Source organism: Dipodomys ordii, unplaced genomic scaffold, assembly GCF_000151885.1.
Source record: "Dipodomys ordii isolate 6190 unplaced genomic scaffold, Dord_2.0 Scaffold24, whole genome shotgun sequence".
NCBI classification, from domain to species: Eukaryota; Metazoa; Chordata; class Mammalia; order Rodentia; family Heteromyidae; genus Dipodomys; species Dipodomys ordii.
The window spans coordinates 14,632,844-14,656,441 of record NW_012267240.1 but is presented as its reverse complement, the minus strand read 5'-3'; the positions used below and the strand labels follow the sequence as shown (position 1 = coordinate 14,656,441).

Sequence of the window (23,598 nt, the reverse complement as noted above, 5' to 3'; positions counted from 1 at the left end):
GGCCCAGCACAAATTCAATGAGAACTGTGCTACAAGTGATGGACATCTTTCTGATTCAAACACAAAGAAAAGAAAGCAAGAGACTCCTAAGAGAATGTGACCTTTAGCCATCCTCTAGTTCTTCTCAATTATGGTCAGGATGTGAAATCCTTAAACAGTGGTATTGAACACGGAAAGAGATTAACATCTGACTATGGAATTTGTTTTTTCTTTTCGAGTCTTTCTGTAGATGTTTAAAACTAGACTAGATTTCAGGCTGAGGGATCAGTGAAGCATTGAGATAAATGGGAATGAGAAGCTGGAAAGTAGAGAAATAATGACAGAAAATAGAACAACAGAAATGGATGGGAGGGGAAGCATTCCTGCTAACCCGAACGTGTGCAGGAAGAAAGGCAGAAGAGGCAGGATCACTTAGATGCTGGGGGAGTTTCCCAGAAGTTCCTTCACTTCAAATGAGGATCAGAGAGTATTTGATGCTATGATGTTAAGCTATTTGACTCTTTCCTTTTTGTCCTGCCTTTTCTTCTTTATCTTCCAAAGTAATCATCCCAGTGGAAAGACACCTTCTAAATCAGGATGACACATTCCTAGTATTCTCTACTGATTTTATAAATAAACAGCTTCACAATTTTGTTCATAACACTTGCAATTCTTTGCATTCACAGAAGAATAAAATATGTTCAGCTCTTAATGTGTCTGGTGAATTTCCTTAAGTGTCATGAATATTCAACTAACTTAATACCTTAAAAATTTTCTAAAGAAAATCAGTTAAAATGCCCTTGAAAAATGTCAAGTAAAAACACTCTACAAGAAAAACCAAAGAATTACCACATGTAGTTTCTAATAAAACATTTTTTTAAGTAAAGTGTCTTAACTGCCACCAAAGGGACAATGTTGCATAATTTTTTTCAAAATATTTTTTTACAAACACCATAAAAATCAGCTTGCTGTTTTGGGGGGAAAAGTCACATATTACTTACTACTTGTATGTTTCAGAGCGAATATATTCGAAGACATGGGAGATGCCAAGCTGGAACTGGTCAGCAATTGGGGTTACCCAGGGGTTGTTCTCTGCTTTGAAGACTTGCTTCTGACCAGTTAAATCCAAGTTTCCTGAAAAGATAGAGAAGAAGAAGAAGCTGAAGATCATCTCATCCAATGCAAATCAGTTATAAGAAACCATGTTTTGTAACCACAGCATGGCCCTAAGGATCCTGTGGGTTATTGGATTAAAAAAAAAATGTACTCTAATTCATCACTAATCCATATGCAATGTTAGCAATTACAGCCTGGTTTAAGAAAGACCAAATAAAGGAAGAGAAAAGAGTAAAAGAAAGGGGAGTGAGGATGACTGACAGGGAGAAACAGGGTAGAAGGGAGAAGAAGAAAAGGAGAGAGGAAGGGAGGAAAATGGAAGAAGGGAGGGATAGAGGGGAAAAGGAAGGGAAAAGCAAGAGATGGAGAGGAAGTGAGAAAGGGAGAGAGAGTGTAAAGGAAAGGAGGGAGGGAGGGAAAAGGAACTAAGGGGTGAAGAGAGGAAGGAAGAAGGAAGGGAGAGAGAAAAGGAAGGGGAGGGGAGGGAAAGTGAGGGGAGGGGAGGGGAAGAGAGGGGTAAATCTGGAAAGTATTCTTGCCAAGAATTTTTCTAGGTATTTGCTAGATTAAAACATTTTTTCAAGACAAAGGGATATGATATATTAAAAACCTCTAAATTCCTATTTTGACAATGTCAAGGCATACTTCTACCTCTGCTGGAGGATCTCAGTCCAATCTGATCATGTCAAGCAACGTGGAACGTGAGTGAAGTAACATAGGAATGTTACCCAAGTAACATTAGTATGGTATGACTCAAGTAACAAAAGCACACCTCAGAAATCACCCCAACAAGATTCCCATTAACATGACAAGGATTACAGGAATGTTTGTAACAGCTCCAGTCAATTTACAAATGGCCTTTCAAAATCATTCCCTCATATAATTCGCCAACAATCCCCAACGAGAGTTACGAGCCCCACTTTAGAGGCGAAGAAATGGAAAGAGGGAAGTCCTACGTACAGGATCAGAGAATGTCCGTGTGGGAACAGGAAGCTGCCTGCAGCCTTGCTTTCTTGCTACACGTAAAGCAATGGGATTCTGTGTCCATCTGACTCAATAAAAATGGTTTACTGAAGATGGTGTAAGAGTCACTCTTTCATTAGGCCATGCTATTTCTTTTGTCTTTCTGGTGTGTTCAAAGGCAGACGTGGAAATCTGTGAAGGAACTTCCTGTAATGTGCTTGTCTGTGAACGACAGCCAGGTACAGAAGTTGAATAGCAGAGATGTATATGGCTTTACCTACAATGGAGTCCCAAGACCTTTCCCTAAAGTCCTTTTGCACAACACCACTTTCAGACTTCCAGTCCACGGTGCAGGGCTGTTTCATGTAGACATGTAGCAATTATTCTTCCCATGACATGTTTGTGCTGTTTTGAGGTACTAGAGGCTATTTTCATCATAACTGATGGCCAGGATCGTGAAAATGGATTCTAAAATGCGAATACCTCACCATGCCAATCACTTCCAGACTGACCTGAGTGCTGGATACAAAGAATAAAGAAAATATTTTACTAGGAAGTTGATGTAATATTTCTTCTTCAAAGAATGGAATCTTTTTAAATCTGTCTTCTCTGGTATGTGGACTTGCAATTGTTAGAAACAGGGAGAACGAGAAGTGATTATAATTTCGTTTAATGCTTTGAGGTAAAACAGACATTACTAAATAGTAAGACAATAATTCATCCTAATCTTTGCATAGAAACTAAAGATTTGCTGATACTAAGTGTAAAAGTAGGTGGACATGTTTCTCTCTAGGATTGTCAATATTGTCAATTTCCTCAACTTATTGATTAAGCCTCATTAGTCAGATATTAAGTCACTAAGAACATTAATGAGCTTGCAATAGCTATGTGCCAATGACCATATAAAATAATGCTTATTGAAATGAACTCCAAGAAATTAAAACAAGAGGTTTTTAATTTACATTTTCTGTTTTTGTCTTCTTTTTCTGTGTGTCCCCTTTTGTTGCTGCCTTTCATTTCTGCACCTTTTGTCTTGTATGTAAGTTTATCTGATTTAAGGAGGGCTTAGGGGAACCCAGAAATTGTAGGACAAAGGGTGAACTAATTCACAGTGATGCTAGACGCTACGCTGAAAATGAGATATAGAACTTGTGGAGAAAGGGGGTGAGAATGGGAAAAACTGTGAGAAAACGAGGGAAGAGGTGACAGTGTTCAAAAAGAAATGTACTCATTGACTGACTTATGTAACCATAACCCTTCTGTATATCACCTTGACAAAAATAAATAAATAAAATCAAGAAAACTTGATGAGCTTGATTCTCTACACCACAACTCAGAAAGCTGCCTGGGCTACATGAAAGCCCACAGAGCTACACATATTCTGTGTGGTGGAGCATCCTATCTTACCTGCGATTGACTCTGACAGCAGGAGGCTGCCCTTGATACTTCAGGGTTTAACCTTGGCCTACCCCATTGCTTACATTTTCATTATCTGCTAAAATCCTTTATTTGTTTTTCTGTAGTAGTGGGGTTTGTACTCATGGTTTTACATTTGAGCCTTGCCTCCAGCCCTTTTTTGCCTTACCTATTTTTCCAGATAGGGTCTTGTGCTTTTACCTGGATGGCCTCCTAGCTATGAGGTCTCCCATGGTGCTGGAATAACAGGTGCATTAATCAACGAGGAGACTCAGCCAGGAGGAAGGAGGAGTCTGTCCTGCCTTCCCTGGGGGCGGACCTCATGCTGTGCAGACCAGCCATGGCTGGCTTGTTTACTGACATGGGGTCCTCCTGATCTCCACTTCTTGAGTGGCTGGGATGACAGGAGTAAGCCACCATGCCCTGTTGCCCTTGTCTATAATTCTTATTTCCTCTTAGGATCGAGCGTGTGGCACTCTTGTGTCTTCACTTTTCTTCCATTGCCTCACTTCTTTTTCTCCAATTTCCTGAGAACAATACACATTTCTAGAGAGAAGTCCCCTACTGAAAGGCAAGTCTGTATTCCTGCTACCAATAATTTTTCGTGTGCAATGTATACCTCATCCACGGTTCTGAGGATGCATGGTGACTAAGGGAAGGACCATGTACCGGGCAACAGTCACCATGGTGCAACTGCTCAATAATAAGCTGAGGATGGAGGTGCTAGCCTGAGCAGACCTCTATCCAAACCGTCACCTCGAACTAAAACAAAAGAAAACAAAAACCAGCCCAAAGCGTCATAAATGTTAATAGAGAAGTCTCATGGAGCCAACAAATAGGAAGGTGAAAGATGAGGGAGAGAGGGATGGTAAAGTACATCATAGTAAACCACCATCTGCACAAAGAGAAATATCACTACAAAATACCTTTGTGCAGTTGATGTACTAATAATTTTTTAAACAAAGAATCCATGCTTATGTATAAGTATCTTCCTATCTGAAATCCCACCACTGACTCCACATGCAATTCACTATGCAACAAATAGCAGGGAAAGCTTTCCAAAGGAAGGATGAGAAGGAGGAGGAGGAAGAGAGATGAGGAAGGGGAATAGAGAAGAGGAGAGGAGGTAAAGAAGGAAAAGGTAGGAGGAGAAGAAATAAACAAAGCTGGGCACTGGTAGCTTATGCCTGTAATCCTAGCTACTCAGAAGAGCCGAGACATGACAATTGCAGTTCAAAGCCCACCCAGTCAGGAAAGTCTGTGAGACTCTTATCTCCAATTAACCACCAGAAAACCAGAAGTGGCACTGAGGCTCAAAGTGATAAGAGCTCTAGCCTTGAGCTGAAGAGCTCAGCATATAGCCCCAAGCGTTCAAGCCCCACAACCAACAAAAAAAGAAAGAAAAGAAAAAAGAATAAAAAGAATTGAAATGAAAGGCATAAACTGTCCACTTATGGAATCAGCATGTAAAGTATTTCCCAAGCAAAGGGGACCACCTCCCCACCCCCATAAGTGGCTATTTTGCTCTAAATGCTTTTTCTCTTCATCTCCAATATTGTTTATCCTGAGAAATACACTGTGAATTTCTAGTTGGTGGAATTCTGTTCTGTTGCACAAGTGTTTGAGAATTTTCCTTCATTCATGCATTACCATGAATAAACTCAACTTCATTGAGTTAATATGTGTGTTTAGACAAGAGTTGTGAGAACATGATTTCTATTTTTGTTTTAACTTTGTGGTGAAGAGCAGGAAGAAGAAGGTAGCTATATTTGGAGCACAGATCACATATTACTGCCTTGCCCCAGTAATGTAAAAGTGCAAGTACTATATGAGCTCAACAGCTTCCAATGGACCATCATTGAACTTCAGGCATGGGTACATATTTCCGCAGGAAAGAGGATCCTGCATTCTACTAACAACTATCCTGCAATCCACTAACAACCTCCAAGCCAACTACAGCATGTTACCTTCTTAACAGCTCCTTACTAAGCCTGCAGGCTTTCTAATGGTAATCCTCTGGGGGGGGGCGGGGAATGCATGAATGTCATGGTCATATGCTTCACAATCGCCATTTATGGCAGACAGACCTAAGAGATTCACGCCAAGGATCGTCCGCCATGCCCTTCTGATTGATGCCTGCAGACCCTGAGAGAACTGTCAGTCCCAAGTGATGTCTCTATTTAGTGCTGTCAGTGAAGACTGGAGAGGCCCAGAGGATCACTAATGAACTGCTGCTAAGTGAAGCACACAGGAGATGCTGGATGCAAGCTAGACACCCTTCCTTGCTAGGGGCCAGGGCCGGGGCGGGGTGGGGGAGGTGAAGGGGTGGAGGAGAGAGTTTTCTACTGATGTCAGAAAGGACCATGAAACAGAAACAGAAAGGACCATGAACATCTGTACACTATACTGGAGGTGGAAGGGGGGGGGGCGTTGGTTATCTTATGCCTACCTCATTCATTTATTTTTAGGACCAGTACTATTATATTGAATTCACCGGTGTGTTCATAGAAGCTCCAGAAACTGGAGCTCCTAAAGAAATGTATGATTCAACTTCACTGGGGGAGGGAGGAAGGGAGAGAGCAGAAAACAATAGCTCCCTCTTCAATGCTTTTTGCTCTTAAAAAACAAAAACAAAAAAACCCAAAGATCTAAGAAAATCACATTAGGAAATATTCCCTCAGACAGACACCGTGCATGAGCCTCAGTGAGCAAGGCCTCTTTCACAATGATGATGGAGGCTTGGCATGACCGGATGTACTCAATTGAATGCCACCGCTTCTGCTTCTGAGGAGCTCTAATCCTCCCAGCAAGTTATCTGTCTCCCAGGTTCTCTTACCTCACTCTGAGCTAGCCCTGCGTGAGGCAATTTCAGAAGAGGGTTAATATAATTAGAGTAAAGCTTGGCCATTATACTGTGTGAAAAGATGACACCCGTCTCCTATTGGCCTACCAACAAGTTCCCATCGTCTGAGCAAAGCTCTTCTGTCAGCTGTCTGGGGTGGGCTCCCTTTTAAGTAATAACATGCAGGAAGCATCTCATCCTGCTGTCAGTCAGCCCGCAATCACCCCCAATGCCGCATGCTTCAGTGCGTCCAGTGAGGAGCTCTCTCTCACCCAGCCCCTTTATTAGAAGGCTGAGCAGCGCTCCGGTGGTGTTCTAACAAGGATCAGGCAGCAGGATTAAGCACTGTGACAAAGAGGATCTAATAAGCTCCAGAGTGGGGCATCCGCAGACACGCTGGCTGGCTCCCAGACATGGGCTCACTTTGCTCACTCCTCAGTTGGGAGGTGCAGGCCACAGGGGAAGCCAGGCAGTGCCGTGATTAGCGGTGACCCTCTGACCGATGCTGCTATGAAGATCATATATCACTCACAGGCTTATTCTGCAATTGCAAATTGGATTTTCCATTTTATTACCTGCAACAGGACCACATATGCTCCTTTCTCAAGCTTCCAGTACAGCAGGGCTTGGCCGTACGATGGTAATTGTGTAAACACTAAATCAGGCAAAACAATCATTCTCCTTTGCTGGTTATAAATGTGATTGAATGCAATAGGCAACAGAGGCCCCATTAATAAGCACACTCATTTTCACTTATGGAAATTGGTTGTTGCCGTAATCACACTGGAAGAATTCTTCCTGAGTATCGAGAAAGCCTGAAACATGTGGTCTGGAGGATCATTTATCACACAGTAAGAAATTGGTGGGGATCTGGGTAAATTTTTCACGACATCACAGCAGCCTTTCCTCCCTTCCTAATTTCAAAATCATGCCACAGAGAGCATTTAAATGAATGCACTCTAAAAGCCAAGCTCTTGTACGCATTCATAAAAATCCAAGACCATGGTCTAACAAGGTAAAACTAGAAAATCATGGCAAGCCGGGTAGTCTATCATTAGGATACCAGATTTGCCCAAACTTGGGTAATTGATTTGCTTATGAAAGCATCTAGATGGGGCCTGGTGACAGCTGAAAGATCACCTCTGCTCCACGGTGATCCCCAGACGCAAGCTAAGCACAAATGCCTCCCACACAATCTAAAAGCTGAGTTTAGGGCAGATACATAGAAGGAGATAGTCTGTCTTTACATAAATCTCTGTAAGTTTTATTACAATGAGCTTTGCTGCTAATTACAAAAAAAAAGTGTGATTAGAGATAATGGCTAACCATGGAAAGTTCCTATTTTTCATTTCTTTCTTATTGAATGGAAAATGATGATAAGGCCTATAAGAGGAGGTTTATATTGCAATGTTAAATATTTGCCAATAATTAAACACTGGATACTACCAGAAGGTTTATTACCAGGTGATAAGCAGGATAATGCATGCAAAAACTAAACTATGCAATGTGACTCAGTTATAAAAACAGGCATCTGTGTGTGTATACAAAAAGAGATGATGCTGTATCTTTAATTAAAAAAAAAAAACTAAGGGCATACTAAGTTTACCACAACCCAGTTATTTAAACAAACCAAAATTGTGTGTGTGTGTGTGTGTGTGTGTGTGTGTGTGTGAATATACAGCAATTGCTATATACAGGATATAGAGTGATCTATTTGTGTGGTTTTCTCAAAGAAGAAAAATTAAGATGAAGCAAGGATTTTAGCCAGCAGAACAAAGGGTCAATTTTCCCTTTCAAGAGTTCCATGCTGTCACAAGCAAAGATAATTTTCATAATTAAAAAAGATTACAAGATTAAGGTATATTGCAAGAGTAGGTGTCAAATTCCAAATACCCAGTACACATTAATTGGTAGAAAGAAAGGAGTGTCTTCTATTTAAAATGCCATGACCCTATTTCAGTGACCGCCACACTAGTGGCCCATTCTCTTCTGTCTGCGTTATAGATGACAGAATATCAAGCCCTAAATAGATTGAGAATCGCAGACTGGGGTTCCTTCTGCTGTGTATCATGAGTGTAATCAACGTATGCTGAAATGTCTCCTGACAGCTCTCAATTTCATCCTGCAGGGAGAGCAAGGCCACATTGTCGCACTGGCAATTGTCTACTTAGCCTTTCTGGCAATCCATTTTTAAAATTGACATTTGGTGCATATTGTGCATATGATGCATTGCTGTTTGGGATGTATAAGAAATAGTTACTTTTCTGAACTCATAAGGGGACGGGGAGTTAAGTACAATTTAAGTTTTAAGAAAAGGATTAAAAACTAAAACCACACCACCCAGCCAAATGGCTCTTATAAAAGCAGCACCTGATTTATATGTGTGCTGGTGAGAATAGGTATAGAAGTTTTCTTCCCAATGAAGAAAAATAGCATTTGACATTGTTTCCATCATGATGCTCTTCTTTGGCCATTTGCTCTTTGTGGTCCAAGGTAGGATGGGATGGAAAGGCTCTCAGTCATTTATGAATATGATTACCGAAAAACTGGAGAAGTAAGAAACCCAACGTTCATCACCAACCCAGTGGCTTTATTCTGCAAGTGAATATAGGGGTTAATGAATAATTCATGTTGAAAAATTGGCACTTTTTTAGGATTTCCCTCTCGTTTTTCTAAATGTGAGAGGCAATTTCATTTTTTGCTTGCCAGATTGTCCTCTTATTGTTCATGTCTTGTCAGGTGGTATGGGACAAAGTCCAATGGTACTGGCTCCTCATAGTATATGCTGTTCTTTGAGTTAGTGACCAGGAGGCTGGGCGCAAATCCTGTGCTTTGCTGGCCTTGTTTCCTCATCTGACAAAGGAAGACAATGGACAGGATGTGGGTTGAAGCCAAAGAAAGTAAACAAAATGGTTCTATGAACCAGAAAGCCCAATGCAAATAGAAAAATGTTATTTGTGTTATTATTGTATAAAGAAAATGTGTACTTGGAGACTGGAGAGTATCTGCCTAAAGCAAGAGTTCCCTTAAGAAATTCATAGCTTCTTGAAATTTGAGCACAATTGGGGACATCCACCCCTGAAAAAAAAAAACTGTGATTAAAAAGTAGGACTCGGATACAGTTTAGGAACAAGGATATCACTTCCTAGAGGACTAAAAGATTATTTGTAACATAGGAAATAGAACTTAGGGCTTTGTGCTAACTAGGCAAGGTGCTCTGCCACTTGATCCCCACTCCGGTACTTTTGCTTTTAGTTTGTTTTTCAGATAAGGTATATAGTTACATGTAAAACTCCCAGATCACATGATGACTCTATATTTAATCTTCTAAGGAACTGCTATGTTTTCTGTAGTGGTCATACCATTTTACATGCCCACCAACTACACAAAAGTCCAAAATATACATCTTTGCAAATACTTCTTCCTTCCTTCCTTCCTTCCTTCCTTCCTTCCTTCCTTTCTTTCTTTCTTTCTTTCTTTCTCTCTCTGATAGTAAAATACTCATGGGTATGAGGTAGTATCTTGCTATAGTTGTGAATGAATACTGGCATAGAGCCTTTTTCATGAGCTTATTGGTAACTTGTGTAACATCTCTGGAGTAATATTTAAGTCCTTTGCCTATTTTTTCTATCAGATTCTGAATTTTTGCTGGTGATTTCTTGGTTGTTTTGTACATACTCTAGATATTAATCCTTTATTGGACATATCACTTACAAAGATTTTCTCCCATTCTGCTGCATGCTTTGCTGTGCTGTCTTTTGATTCTAACATCTAAAGAAGTTTTCATGGAAAACTTCATGGAGAGAGTGAGGGAAGGGGTAACATTGTCCAAAACAAAATGTATTCTTTACCTGACTTATGTAACTATAACCCCTCTATACATCACTTTATAAAGAAAAAATAAGTCTCCAGGAAGTTTAATTTGTCTATTTTTCTTCTATTTCCTGCACATTTGATGTCACAAGCAAGAATCATCACTAAATCAATGTTTTGAAAGTTTGTTTGTTTTTGCCAAAAACTATGCTGGGGCTGGGAAGGTGGCTCAGTGGTAGAGTGCTTGCCTTGCATGCATGAGGCCCTGGGTTCGATTCCTCAGCACCACATAAGCAGAAAAAGCTGGAAGTGGTGCTGTGGCTCAAGTGGTCGAGCACTAGCCTTGAGCTGAAGAGCTGAGGGACAGTGCCCAGGCCCTCGCAACCTACAAAGAAAAACAAAATAAAACAAAACAAAAAAACAAACTATGCCTTTTTCTAAGGGGCTGATAAATTTAGATTTCCATTTGGATCTTTGATCCATTTTGGCTTGGTTTCTTTAAAAAAAAAAAAAAGTATTCCTAGATAAAAGCCCAAGTTCATTCTTCTACATGTGGATGTCTAGTTTTCCCAGCACAATTTGTTGGAAAGACTGTATACACATTGGGTTTATTCATGGGCTCTTTATTCTATCCCATTGGTACCCGTTCTGCCTTCATCCAGTACCTGTTTGTTTGCTGTTTATGTGAGGGACATTGAGGATTGAACTTACTGGGGCTTTGAGTATACTGGCCATGTGTTCTACCAATGAGTTAAACTCCTGGCCCCTTACAACTTCGTAGCAATTTTCAAGTCAGAAAGTATGAGTCCTCCTGCTTTGTTGTTTAGTCAAGATTGTTTTGACAATCTGGGCCCACTAGAATCCTATATGAATTCAAAGATGGCTTTTTACATTGCTATAAAAATACACCCCAAAAAAATACACCCAAGACTTTGACTAGAGATTTTGATTACATTAAGTCTGCAGATCATTTGAAGTACTTTTATTAATGAGATAGTGCACATGTTTTAAACAGGCTGCACAGGTAGACACTTTCCTATTCAACCATTGAGGGGAGAGATGTTTTCTATTTAATCTGATCATTGATCTACTTTTTAAAGAAACAAATTCTCACATGTTGTATAAATGACAGTTTGAAAATAATAAAATTGTATTAGGACAGATTCACTTAGGAAAACCATCACCCAGTGATGATGGGGACTGAAACTATCTTGGGAGAGTTTTTACATAGGAAAAGAAGTAATATGTGCAAGTCTAGATAGGACAGAGGAAAGAAGCCTTCTGAGGTAGGAGGCTAAGGAGGTGATACAGAATCAAGTATGGACCGTGAACAGCAGACCAGACCAGTGTTTTGTGGGAAGCTTGAAGCACTCAGATGTTGAAGTGGTGCATTTCAACCTGTATCTACCGTTGAGAAACCCCGATGATACATGATTCAAATGTCTGAGGCTGATTATAAGAATTTCTGAAAGACCTTAAACATCTCTGATAGTTTTAAAATACTGCTTTAAGTTGGAAGGGGTGGGAACCTTGATCCTTGCCCTTGCTACTTTCCATGTCCATGATGGTGCATGGTGAGAGCATGAAGTGTTGACCGTGGTCAGATATGACCAGCATGCCTGTGATTGTTATCTGCATTTGCAATCAGACTTTAACCTCTAACTGCATGTGAACATATGGTCACAACAAAATTACTTTGAGAAGGGGCCTGAGGGACAATCTGGACGCACGTACAATTATAGTAGAACCCTTTAGGGAAGGGGAGGTGAGTAGTATGAGGGTTATCAAAATGTAATCATAAAGATATGTAAAAAGAGGAAATAACCTTCTGGATAACATCATAGGAGATAAAAAAAAAAGCCAAACATATTCAAACCCATTGTTATTAGTCTGACAGTGATCATATAATCAGCCCACTAACATTTCAAAATGGCAAAATGTAACTTTCTGAAACATGCCAAGCTTCAGTGACTGGTGCTAAGCAAGTAGAGGCATTTTTCATGTTATATTGAAGTTTAAGAGTCAGTGGAATGTATTAGGAAAGCTCTTGCTCATATGGAAGTATGAAATGAAATTAACTTTTTTTTATTTATATAGAAATACCCTTGAATCCATTTTTATTAAAGGTTAAGTAAGGGATCAACCCAATACACAGAACTAAACTTAAATTATATGTAAAAATGGCTTGTTTCAGCTTTGTTTCACACTGGAAAGCTTATATCTTTATTACTTTGGAGCTATGCGTTATGCTCCCTGCAGAGGCTGTTGGGGTGTGGACATTATGTCACCTAAAATATGTACTAAGGTAATTAAGAATGGTGAGTGACACAATTACCAAGTCTACATAAAATGCTGCGACAATGTTAACTACAGTTTCAGAGAATTCACTATTCTTCATGCTCACCAAAACAATCCAGATGTTTCCTGGGAATGCATTAACAATCCATTTTAATGCATTTTAAAGAAACTCATTTTCACTGCGCTTTAGGATGAATAGGGATGTATCAGGAGGAGGAAGCAATGGAAGTAAAACCACACCTATCTGACAGCATTATCACCCTACACCTCCAGGTACACAAAACACACACAGACACAAATACATTCTACTTCAGAATTGAGAAACACAAAGCAAAAAGTACATACCACAGCAGGAAAAAAAACTATAAAAAGGAGAAACTATGAACTTCTACTTACATAGGTAACTATATACCATTTTATTTTTCTGTATAAGTGATGAAAAGCAAATATATCACCTCAAACTGATTATGATGTGGATGTGACTTCAGATCCTCCTACAGGCTCATGTGTTAAATGATAGTATAATTTTGGAAGGTTCTAGAAGGTGGGTTCTAGTGGGAATTGGTCTCTGAAGTCACGCCTGGTCCTGAGGCCATTAGTTACTTCCTGCTTCCTGTCCACCATGAGATGAGAAAGCTCCTCCTCTGAACAATCCCACTCACACGTTTTTGCCCAAGCTCACTGGGCCAAGCAACCATAAACAGGATCCTCTAAAACCATGAGCTGAAATAAAGTCTTTCTCTTTTAAGTCACACTATCAGGTATTCCGTCACAGATACTCAAAAGTTACCCACTAATATAATCAGAGGATGATCCTCATTTTCTTGTGTTAATCCAGAATCGAGCAAAGGCCAAATGACATAAACTAATAATGTTTGTAATTTTCACAGTAAAGCTTAAGAAAAATGAAAGCAAACAAGCATATGACTCAAGGAAAAAAGAGTCTACCCCCAGCTCTCAAGGGTCTAATTTGATAATTTACAAATGCTAACATTACAAAAAAAAAAAAAGCATTACTATAAATAACAGAGTGAAAATGGAGATCTACCACAATTTTGGATGTGGGTGAGAATGATTACATCATGAATTTGTTTCTATATTTTTGGAAAGCCAACTGCTTTGGGTTAAAAATATGAAATACTGCCACGGTAACAAATACTGGGGGGTGGGGGGAAAAGAAAGTACTCTGATATTCTACTCAAGAAGAAAATAATCAACAACTACAAAATCATGTTTCAATGTGTGAAGGTGTTTCTGAAGCTCAATTTATTTAACAAATGAAAGAAAAAAAATAGAGCTTGAATTAGTTAAGCTCTGGCTTGGCTTCAGGCATTCACATTTTAAACCAAGTTTTCTGATTGCAACTGGTGCTCGCTGCACTATCAACCCCCAAATTCCAGCTGACTACAGTCAGTACCGGGGGCCCCTAATCAGGTTACACAGATCTATAGTCAGATGACTATAAACCAGCTGATTCCCTCATATTACCATCATTAAAACTGGTACCAGAAAAAGGGAAACAAGCTTAATATGTTTTTCAATGGTAAGAATGGTCTTAAACATAAATGTCAACCTTCAGGAGTAAATAAATTCTTTATGTGTGACATTTTACCCATTATCCATGCTTATCATTTTATTTTAATCATCTAGGGACCCATAGAAATATTCATCAGGAGGGCTGGGAAGTTGGCTCAGTGGTAGAACACTTGCCTTGCATGCATGAAGCCCTGGGTTCGATTCCTCAGCACCACATAAGAAAAAAGCCGGAAGTGGCGCTGTGGCTCAAGTGGTAGAGCACTAGCCTTGAGCTGAAGAGCTGAGGGACAGGCCCAGGCCCAGAGTTCAGGCCCCACGACTGGCCCAAAAAAAAAAAAAAAGAAATATTCATCAGGAGAAGTTATTTTTTGGGCTGGGTAGCAATTTCATATCAACAAATGTGAAGGAAGGGCATTGTACAACCTAATCTAGAGCCAGATCTTAATTTACAATAGCAAATGGCAAAGCTTAAGAGAAATAAAACTAGGTCCCGTACAGTGGACAGACTCATGGCTTAAACTTTTAAGCAACTGTTCTTTACAAAGAATATGATGATTCCAGATCATTCCCAGGGCAACCCAGAGTCATGATGCATCAAAGAACAGGGAGGTGACTCATATATCTCACCCCGGCACACCATGGCCTTTCTCGTTCTTGAATCTACCCACTCACTCTCTTCCCTTTCCTTGATGAAACTAAGCTCACTTTGTGTCACCTCTTCTGAGATGCCTGCCTGACTTCTCCACTGAATGCTGGTCCTGGTTACCTTTGACAATTAGCACCTATGTGTCTCTTCACAGTACTTACTATTTTCATCATTGTTTTGCACTCTTCCCCCCACTCCATAGTCTGTTACTATAGCTCTGTTGTAAGCTCTATAGGCACAGTCAGTGGTCATGAAAGTCTTAATAAGTATGGAACATGGCATCTCTCAAAGCAAATGCTCTCCAGGGTGAGTGGAGTGACCATGTACTCCTGTCCCTTAACCATGACCCATGGTCTCACAGTGTCTCTCATTTAAAAAGCAAATAGGAAAGAAAGAGAGAAAGAGAGAAAGAAAGAAAGAAAGAAAGAAAGAAAGAAAGAAAGAAAGAAAGAAAGAAAGAAAGAGAAAGAAAGAAAGAAAGGAAGGAAGGAAGGAAGGAAGGAAGAGAAAGAAAGAAAGAGGAAGGAAGGAAAGAAAGAAAGAAAGAGAAAGAAAGAAAGGAAAGAAAACCATTCGTGCCTTGAGTATCCAGTAATTCAAGATTGAGGAAAGTACTTTTTGCCTTGGTGAACTAGAGCATAGCACACAGATGCTTTTTGTACATGACCTTTGGGAGGGGAATAATTGAAACTGAGGAGATATTTCACAGTTATGTAAAACAAAATCCTAGGAACACTGTATCATTTCCCAAAGGCCACAGAGCTAGAAAACTGAGCAGCTGGATTTGCATCAAGATCTGTTTCTTCCTACCTGGCAAGGCCAACTATTCGAAAAGACAGCTTTTTTTTTTTTTCTGTCTGCTCATTCTCTTTTCATTTATTCAACTCTGAACTGTCTTTTCTGTCCCAACCTCAAATAAAAAGTGACAGTGGCAATGATAAATCTGTCATAGGGCAAATAATGGAGAGTATAAGCTGGGATTTCTGCCCTCTTGCCTGTAATTTTAGCTACTCAGGAAGCTGAGATCAGAGGATCTCACTTTGAAGTCAGCCAGGGCAGAAAAATCCAAGAGACTTCACCTCCAAAAAGACTTCTCCAGCAAAAAGCAAGGCTGAGGCATGGATCAAGTAGTATAGCACCTGCCTTGAGTAGGGCAAGAATGTAAGGCCTTGAGTTCAAGTCATGGTAGTTACACACATATACCAACACATATGCACATAAAAGGGTTCAAAACCATGGTATGATACATATGCATTATCATATACAGTATTCTGCATAATCCCTGAACAATCATACTTTAGAAATATACTTATAAACACAAATATTAAATAGAAATCAAATACCAAATAGAAATCACTATAAAGAGTAGCTGAATTACAGAGATGACCTTTGAATATTTCATCAAACCATGTACAATAACAAGAATGTTCAAGGACTGAAAGCTACTTTTATAATTAATGCAAAGTAAGAAGTAAAACCTTCTTTATTTTACTTCTTTCTTAACTTTTCCTGAGGCATTAGAATTCTTTATAATAGAGAAGTTCCAGCTCCCCGCTCCCAAATTAATCACTCTGGGCCGCAGCACCTTCTTTCTTGTGTGCCCATGGTGTGGGCACGTGGTGGTGACACATGTTCAAACACACACACACACACACACCTTCCACCTATCAGTTTTTTAATGATATTCCATTTGCCACTGTATTAGGCTGCTCAGGCTTCCCTTATGAAAGACCACAGACTAGAAGGCTTAAATAGAAGTTTTTCAGGCTGAAAGATCAAGAGGAAGATGTCCAAGGCTTACTTTTCCTCTTCTCTCATTGATCTGTGGAAGACTGCTGGCAGCTATGTGCTGACATGAGCTTTCCTCCATGCAATCACATTCCTGATCATACTGGATTAGGACCTGCCCTAACAGATTCGATTTCACTTAACCACCTCTTCCTAGACCCTGTCCCCAAACACAAGCACCTTCTGATGTACTGGGTGAGAACTCAGTAAATCAATGGAAAAGAAGGAAAAGATTCAGCCCTTTTCTCATATTTTCTTAACAACTGATCAACTTCAAGAGTAGAAAGAACGTTTTCTTTCCCTTCAGGTTACTCAAGTTACTAGGTCATTCACAAACGCTGGCTCAGTATCATCTATGTCACAAAAATTAGAGGGACTGTCCCAGAGAAGCACAGGGTATGGTAGGTCACATGACATACAAGTGAGAGAATTAGACACTAAAAGCTTGACACCGAATAGAGAAAACCAGGAAGAAGTGAGTAGTCATATGCAACCAGACATGAAGCTTAAACAGATGTTAGTGAATCACCAGGAAGTGGGGGGGGGGGGGGAATCCCTCAAAGATCCAAAGGAAAGACCTCAATGAAACAGAGACTCAAGAGAGAATAGAGACAGGCAGGGGGCATAACATTAGTAATCTTATCAGCCAGGATAAGGAGCTCTGCTTTCTCTGTCCATGCTAAGACTCAGCAGAAGGGTAACACAGCACAGCCAGAGAGCACACAGGAGTCACTATGCAAAGCAACATGGTCTCACTGGGTAGTCGCCAGGAGCCCTGATCCACTTCTCCTTCCCTAGTGATGTGTCATTAATGATGCTAGGATCAAACCTTCGTTACACACAAGGCTAGACCCAACATTAATATTTGAATGTTAATGTTCATAGACTTGTGTGTCAATCAATATTCTATATGCTAGTAGCCCCCAACCATTAGAAAAGAATCTACCAATAATTGTAAGGGAAACACAATATGGTAAGAATCCTCCCACTTTCATGTATTTCCATTCAAACATTAGATGGACTCTTTACTAACAATATGACTTGGAACAAGATACCACATCTGTATTTCCGTTGCCTTGTCCACAAATGAACAGTGAAAGAATTCACCTCATCGTTACCTCAGGATTAAAACCGGTAATAACTGCCTGCCACAGGGAAGTCAGAAAGGGATTTGCACTAGTAAGTACACATGAATGACTCCTGCCACCACTACTCTGTTATAAAAAAAAAAGTTAGCTGGGTGCCAGTGGCTCACATCTGTCATTCTAGCCATTCAGAAGGCTGAGATCTGAGGGTTGTGGTTCAAAGACAACCCAGGAAAACAGATGAGATTCTTTATCTCCAATTAAGCACCAAAAACAAAAACGAACAAAAAAAATAAAGAAGTAGAGCTGTGGCTCCAGTGGTAGAGCATTAGCCTTGAGCAACAAGTAAAAGCTCAGGGACAGCACCCAGATCCTGAGCTCAAGCCCCAGGACTGATACTACAAAATAACAACAACAAAACAACAACAGCAAGCTAGATCTTCTGACCTACAGATTAAATATAGGAGCCAACATTCAGGCTTTTAGGTAATAAAGGTGTGAATGGCGATGTCACAAACAAATGCATAACTCAGGAATAGGAGTGTAGAGTAGGCACAGTTCAGGTGATAAGGAATATCAAAATGGGACACTAAAAACTTAAATCTAAAACATCAGGTGAGAAAACCAGCAATCTAGCTGGATATAGAGTTTGTGTTAGGCAGTCCTTCCATAACTGTAACAAATATCTGACTAATTGACTCAGGAGGAGAAATGGTTTATTTTTGCTTATAGTTTTGGAGTTATTGGTCTATGATGAGTCGGCCCCCTCCTTCTGGGCCTGTGATGAACGGCATATTATCATGAAAGTAGATGGCAGACCAGCATTGCTCACCTCATGGTGAGGAAGTAGAACAATGGAAGGGAAAGGCTGAGATCCTCCCTCCCTCAAGGTGATTCATCCAATGACATAAGCGCCTCCCACTAAGCCCCACCTCTTCAAGTTCCTACCACCTCACCAGAGTGCCACCGGAGGGAGCAAGCCTTTAAACCATGGGCCTTAGGTAACACTGAAGAACCAAACTACAGCAGAGTAAGAATTGTGAGTAAAGGAATCCAAAGTCAACTCCACAACATGGTCCATAAAATATTTATACAGGGAACAAAGAAATACTTTTTGCACAACAGAGGTTAAAGGAAATCAAGTCTGAAGAGTACATTATTTTGTAGAGTCAAACTATCAATACATAGGTATACTTTCATACAATGTTTTAGTTGACATGATTTGAGTTAGAGCAGCAAAGTGCAGAGAAATCTGCCTTCGCTTTCCTTACTTTTTCAAGTGTGGGTACTATCTTGGGCCAGAGAGAAAAGGAGATATAGACATAAAGGCTAAATTTCCCTGTAATTACACAACAGCCCGTAGTTTTTCATCCTGTAGATAAAATGTCTCCTCATAAACACTGTTGTCACGTTAAACCCTTAACCTGTGTCTATTTTTTACAGAAGTACTGTGCCCTTTTAAAAGTTATGGCTCACTCGTTAGGAGGCTGCCATGTTGGCACCAAATTACACACAGATGAACAAAAAGGGCCTTGGTATAGCTGAATGAGGCATTGGAGCAGGAGTTCTGATGGCAGTGTTCAGATGCTTTTTGAAGACGAATGATAATATTAAGCTAAGACTCAAAGACAGTATACAATAATTCTCCATTCCCTAATATTAAAAACCGATACAAAGGCCCATAAAGCTAGCCTCATATCATCATTTACCCCCTCTGGTTAAATCACTCTTCTGTGTTAACCAGCCTCAAAAGAGGAATGGGATGCTGCAGACACATTGTCAGGTGTCTGGGCTAAAGTGGGCCTGAAGAAAGATGGACTGAGAAAGGGAGAGAGTGATATGCACCATGGGAAAGGTAAAAGAGTGCTAACTTAGATAACGTTAAGAGAGAGGCACCCTCAGCCTTAGGTGACATACTTTTTCATGATAACAGTTAAATTCCTACAATTAAATAAGATGGAGCTCAGATCATTTTCCTACATTTCCTTTTCTTTGATACCTACTGGAAGAGGGGAACGAGTATGAGCCATAATACATAAAATAATTTCAAAAACAAACCAAGTAGTTACTACCCCATTAGCACAAACTATGCAGTGCATCAGCTGAATACAACAAGGAAATTTAAGCCAAACTGAGCAGAGGATTGGCCCATAGGTCTCTGAAATTCAAATATGACATAAATTGTTACAAAAGTCCTGAAATCCTTGTCAAGTAAGTTTTAAGGAGAAGAACGAAAGAAGTGGTGAAACTGTTCAAGATGCAGTACACTCACAAACTGACATATTGAATGAAAACCCCATTTGTACAACTACTTAAAGATATATTTAAAAAAATAAGTCATTTGGTCTTTGGTTTACATGCTAAGATCTAAGGGTAGGAGCTTGCTGGAACAAAAGGATACCATTGGACATGTTTTAAAATTCTCATTGCATTAGAAGGAAATACAGAAACAAAAGGAGGGATACAGCGTTCCCACAATAGTATGCCGTAAACCTCTAATTTTGTTGCCAACTCCAAGGTAGGAAATACCTGAAAAGTGTCAGGGCTGTTGCTTAAGCAAATCTGTAGTTCAAATGAGGATGAAGCTGTGTATAGATCATTCCTACCATGGGAATGATGAACATGAATGAAATATAGCTGGATACAACAATATGGGTAACTCTCGAGATGCAGTATCCAAATGAAAGAAGTCAGAATACATGCTGAATGGTTCCCTTTATGCAAAATTCAAAAACTGCCAAACTAAAAACCAGTATTGGAAGTTAAAGTAATTGTTACCTTTGGGCAGAGAGAAAGACCTGCCTAACTAAAAGAGTGAGAATGAGGAAAAGGATGACAAGGATGAAATACATTCATAACTTGTTTTGTTAAATGGCAACTCCTTTGCACAACTACTTGAAGATAATGATTCTTTTAAAAAAAAGAGTAGTAGGACTATGACTGGGGACTCTTCTCGACTTGTGTAGTTAGCTGTTGCTTGTGTTTTTACATGTTTACAATTCACTGAGCTATAAACTTATATGAATTACACTCTAATAAATACTGTATATGAGACAGATAGCTAGCTAGATAGATTATAGACAGACAGATATATGAATGTATACGAATGAGAATAAGTAATCTGATGGCATCCAAACAGAAAAAGAAATTACCAAGTAAGTTGGTAAGCTTGTTTCTGATTTTACTTCAGCAAAATTCAAGGCTTCTCACGATCTTTAACCCCAAATGATCTACCAACTAAGAAAATCACAAACATGTTCAAGTGTTACGGTTTGAATTTTTTGTTGCCCCTAAAGTTCATGTTGAAACTTAATCTGAAAAAAAAAAGCCAGTATGGAGAGCTGAGTCCTTCAGGAAGGTGACTGAGTCATGAAGATGGACCCTTGGGAATGACATTTTAGATCCTTCTCAGGGGAGGATGAAGGGAGTTCATCACTGTTGCCTTCTATCATCTGCCCAGTAGGAACACAATGGTCTTTCCCTGTGGATGTTGGACAAGAAATTCTCAGCCTGGAAGCAGAGAGCAGGGTTGGTGTCTAGAGACACCACTCTTCAAGTGCTGCCATGCTGGACTTCCTGCCATCAGACAGTGAGAAACCAATTTCTGTTCTTTACAAATTACCCAGGCTTGAGTGATGTGTTACAACAAAGCATAAAATGGGGTAACAATGCCAAGTATGTAGAAATACAGGAAATATAACATGAACTCTCTTAGAAAGAAAGATCCTTTATAATTAAATGCAGCCAATCAAACAACATATTAAAAACGTTAGCAATTTATTGGGTAAAAAGCAATTTAAAAATAGAGCTATAAGTCAGGCATTGGTGGCTCATGCCTATAACCTTAGTTACTCAAGAAGCTGAGATCTGAGGATTGAGATTCAAGGTTCAACCACCAAAAAGCCAGAAGTGAAGATGTGGTTCAGTGGTGGAGCACCAGGCTTGAGCCACAAAGTTCAGGGACAGCATCCAGGACCTGAGTTCAAGGCTGGCACACACACACAAAATAATAAGAAGTATAAATTAATATTCTAGAATTTCTACTTTTACTTTAGAATAAAGTAAATTAATATCAATAAAACCTCTGAAACATCTTCTTTTGATTTTTCTTTCTTTCTTTGTTAGCTAATGCCTTGTATTAATTCACATATAATCACTTGTCTTCTGGTTTGTGGAAGCAGTGAGGTAGGTAACACTTGCCACAATAATGTCTGTCAAAGTGATTAGTCATAAAAACTCCAGCACCACATTAATTTGAAGGGTACTCTCAACAAAGATGGCCCTTTTCATCTACCTTATAGTATTTCTTAAGTTCCAATGTTTACTAATTTATTTAAGCAATCATTTAAATAATATGTACCACCTGATCCATCCCCTCCTTCATCTGGACATATTAAACATCAGTCATATCTTGAATTATGGTCAATAAAACATAATAATTGGGCTGGGAATGAGGCTTAGTGGTAGAGTGCTTGCCTAGCATGCATGAAACCCTAGGTTCCATTCCTCAATATCACATCAGAAAAAGCCAGAAGTGGTGCTGTGGCTCAAGTGGTAGAGTGCTAGCCTTGAGCAAAAGCAGCTCAGGGACAGTGCCCAGGCCCTGAGTTCAAGCCCCAGGAGTGGCAAAACAAATCTAACAAAAAATAATAATTATTCTTTCAAGGTGTTGAGATATTGAATGAACATTTTTTTAACATTGTGAATGTTTTAATTCTGTATAATAATGTACATAAATTATTTTCATGATATGAACAGAATCCATTTTTCTACAAATTGAATTAGTAGCTTTAAAAAATAGATTCTTAGCAAATAATGACAGTATGGTGTGGGGGTCAAAGGAAAAGGGTAGATAAATGAAGAGGGTAGGAAGGCAGTTAAGAATTCAATGTACATACTGCAATATAAGAAGACTGAGGGAAGGGTTGGATTGGGGAGGGATGAGTGAGAATAACAAAGGGCTGACTTGGTCAAGATGCATTGTATTCATAATTAATATGCCTGGTTAAATGGCAACTCCTTAAAGATAATAATAAAAATATAAAAGTAAGTAAATAAATGAAATAGTCTCCCATTTACCAACTGCCTTCCCTGCCTTCCCAACAAACAACCATAAACCCTTGAAATACGTAATGGTCTAAAACATAAACACCCCTCTCTACTCTCAGTATGCACTGAACAAAATAAGCCACCAGCCACAATCCCCCCCAAGATGAAAGAAAAGGATCTGTTTTATAAACAAGACAACACAACTCTGATGCCTTACATTGTTTTCCTGTTACCAAACCCAAACCCTCTGAACCCCAGATCATTTTCTCAAACACTTTATCTGGAGCTAATAAGGAACGAGTTTGAAGGAACTCATTAATATGCATCCCTTGGGTGCCAGTTGGTGGCTTTTACAGAGATGCCACCCAGGGAGCTTCCTCCCCTTACCTGCAGTGACAGCTGCCTTGGACTGTAAAAGTCAGCTCACCTGGGCAGAAGTGAAACTGTTCTGCCTGGCTGAGCCTCTGTTGTAACTATCTGGCTGGAGGAAAATGGATACTATGGTTCCATAACCCCTGCTTCAATGTTTATACGAAACTGAAAACCAACCTCTTACTTTTTCTGAGATACACACAAATCACAAGGAAGGCCAACTAAAGTTTAAAGAGAAGCAGAAGAAAGCCAGGTCCGTCGTGGACAGTCAACTACAAACATGTCAGCATCCGTGATCACTCCAGGTATAAATGCCTCTGCAACTTCAAAGTTTGCGTCTCCCTAAAAATACACAAGTATCCAACTGCTAATTGGGGTATACATTCCAGGTGAGTCTTAGGGAGAATTTCCACTCTTTTTGGTTTTGTTTTTTGCTCTGGATCCCAACTGTGAGGCGGTTCCTTCGGTTTCCAGTGGTGACATGAGGAAACAGCAAAGTGATAAAATAAGAAAAACGTTAAAACAGTATTCAAGACACCACTAGCCAAACGGCGTCGTGCTAATGACTTCTACTTTTGGATGACAAGTCGTGCTATTTAAACAACCATATTTCTCTGCAAGACAGCCTTCAGGAACAGGTACCACGGCAACCACACGGCTGCCAGGCTGTGGAGAGGTGGGGGGGGGGGCGATGG

The 23,598-nt window shown here is 39.8% G+C and overlaps 1 protein-coding gene across 1 annotated transcript in view; it reads right to left on the bottom strand.

The window, feature by feature from the left end:
- The window catches only part of Rsu1 (Ras suppressor protein 1), a 164,527-nt gene that overhangs the window by 81,409 nt on the left and 59,520 nt on the right, over positions 1–23,598 (bottom strand). Inside the window, exon 8 of the mRNA XM_013014768.1 lies at positions 981–1,113. Within this exon, the coding sequence (XP_012870222.1) occupies positions 981–1,113 (133 nt within the window). The remainder of the gene's footprint in view (positions 1–980; positions 1,114–23,598) is intronic.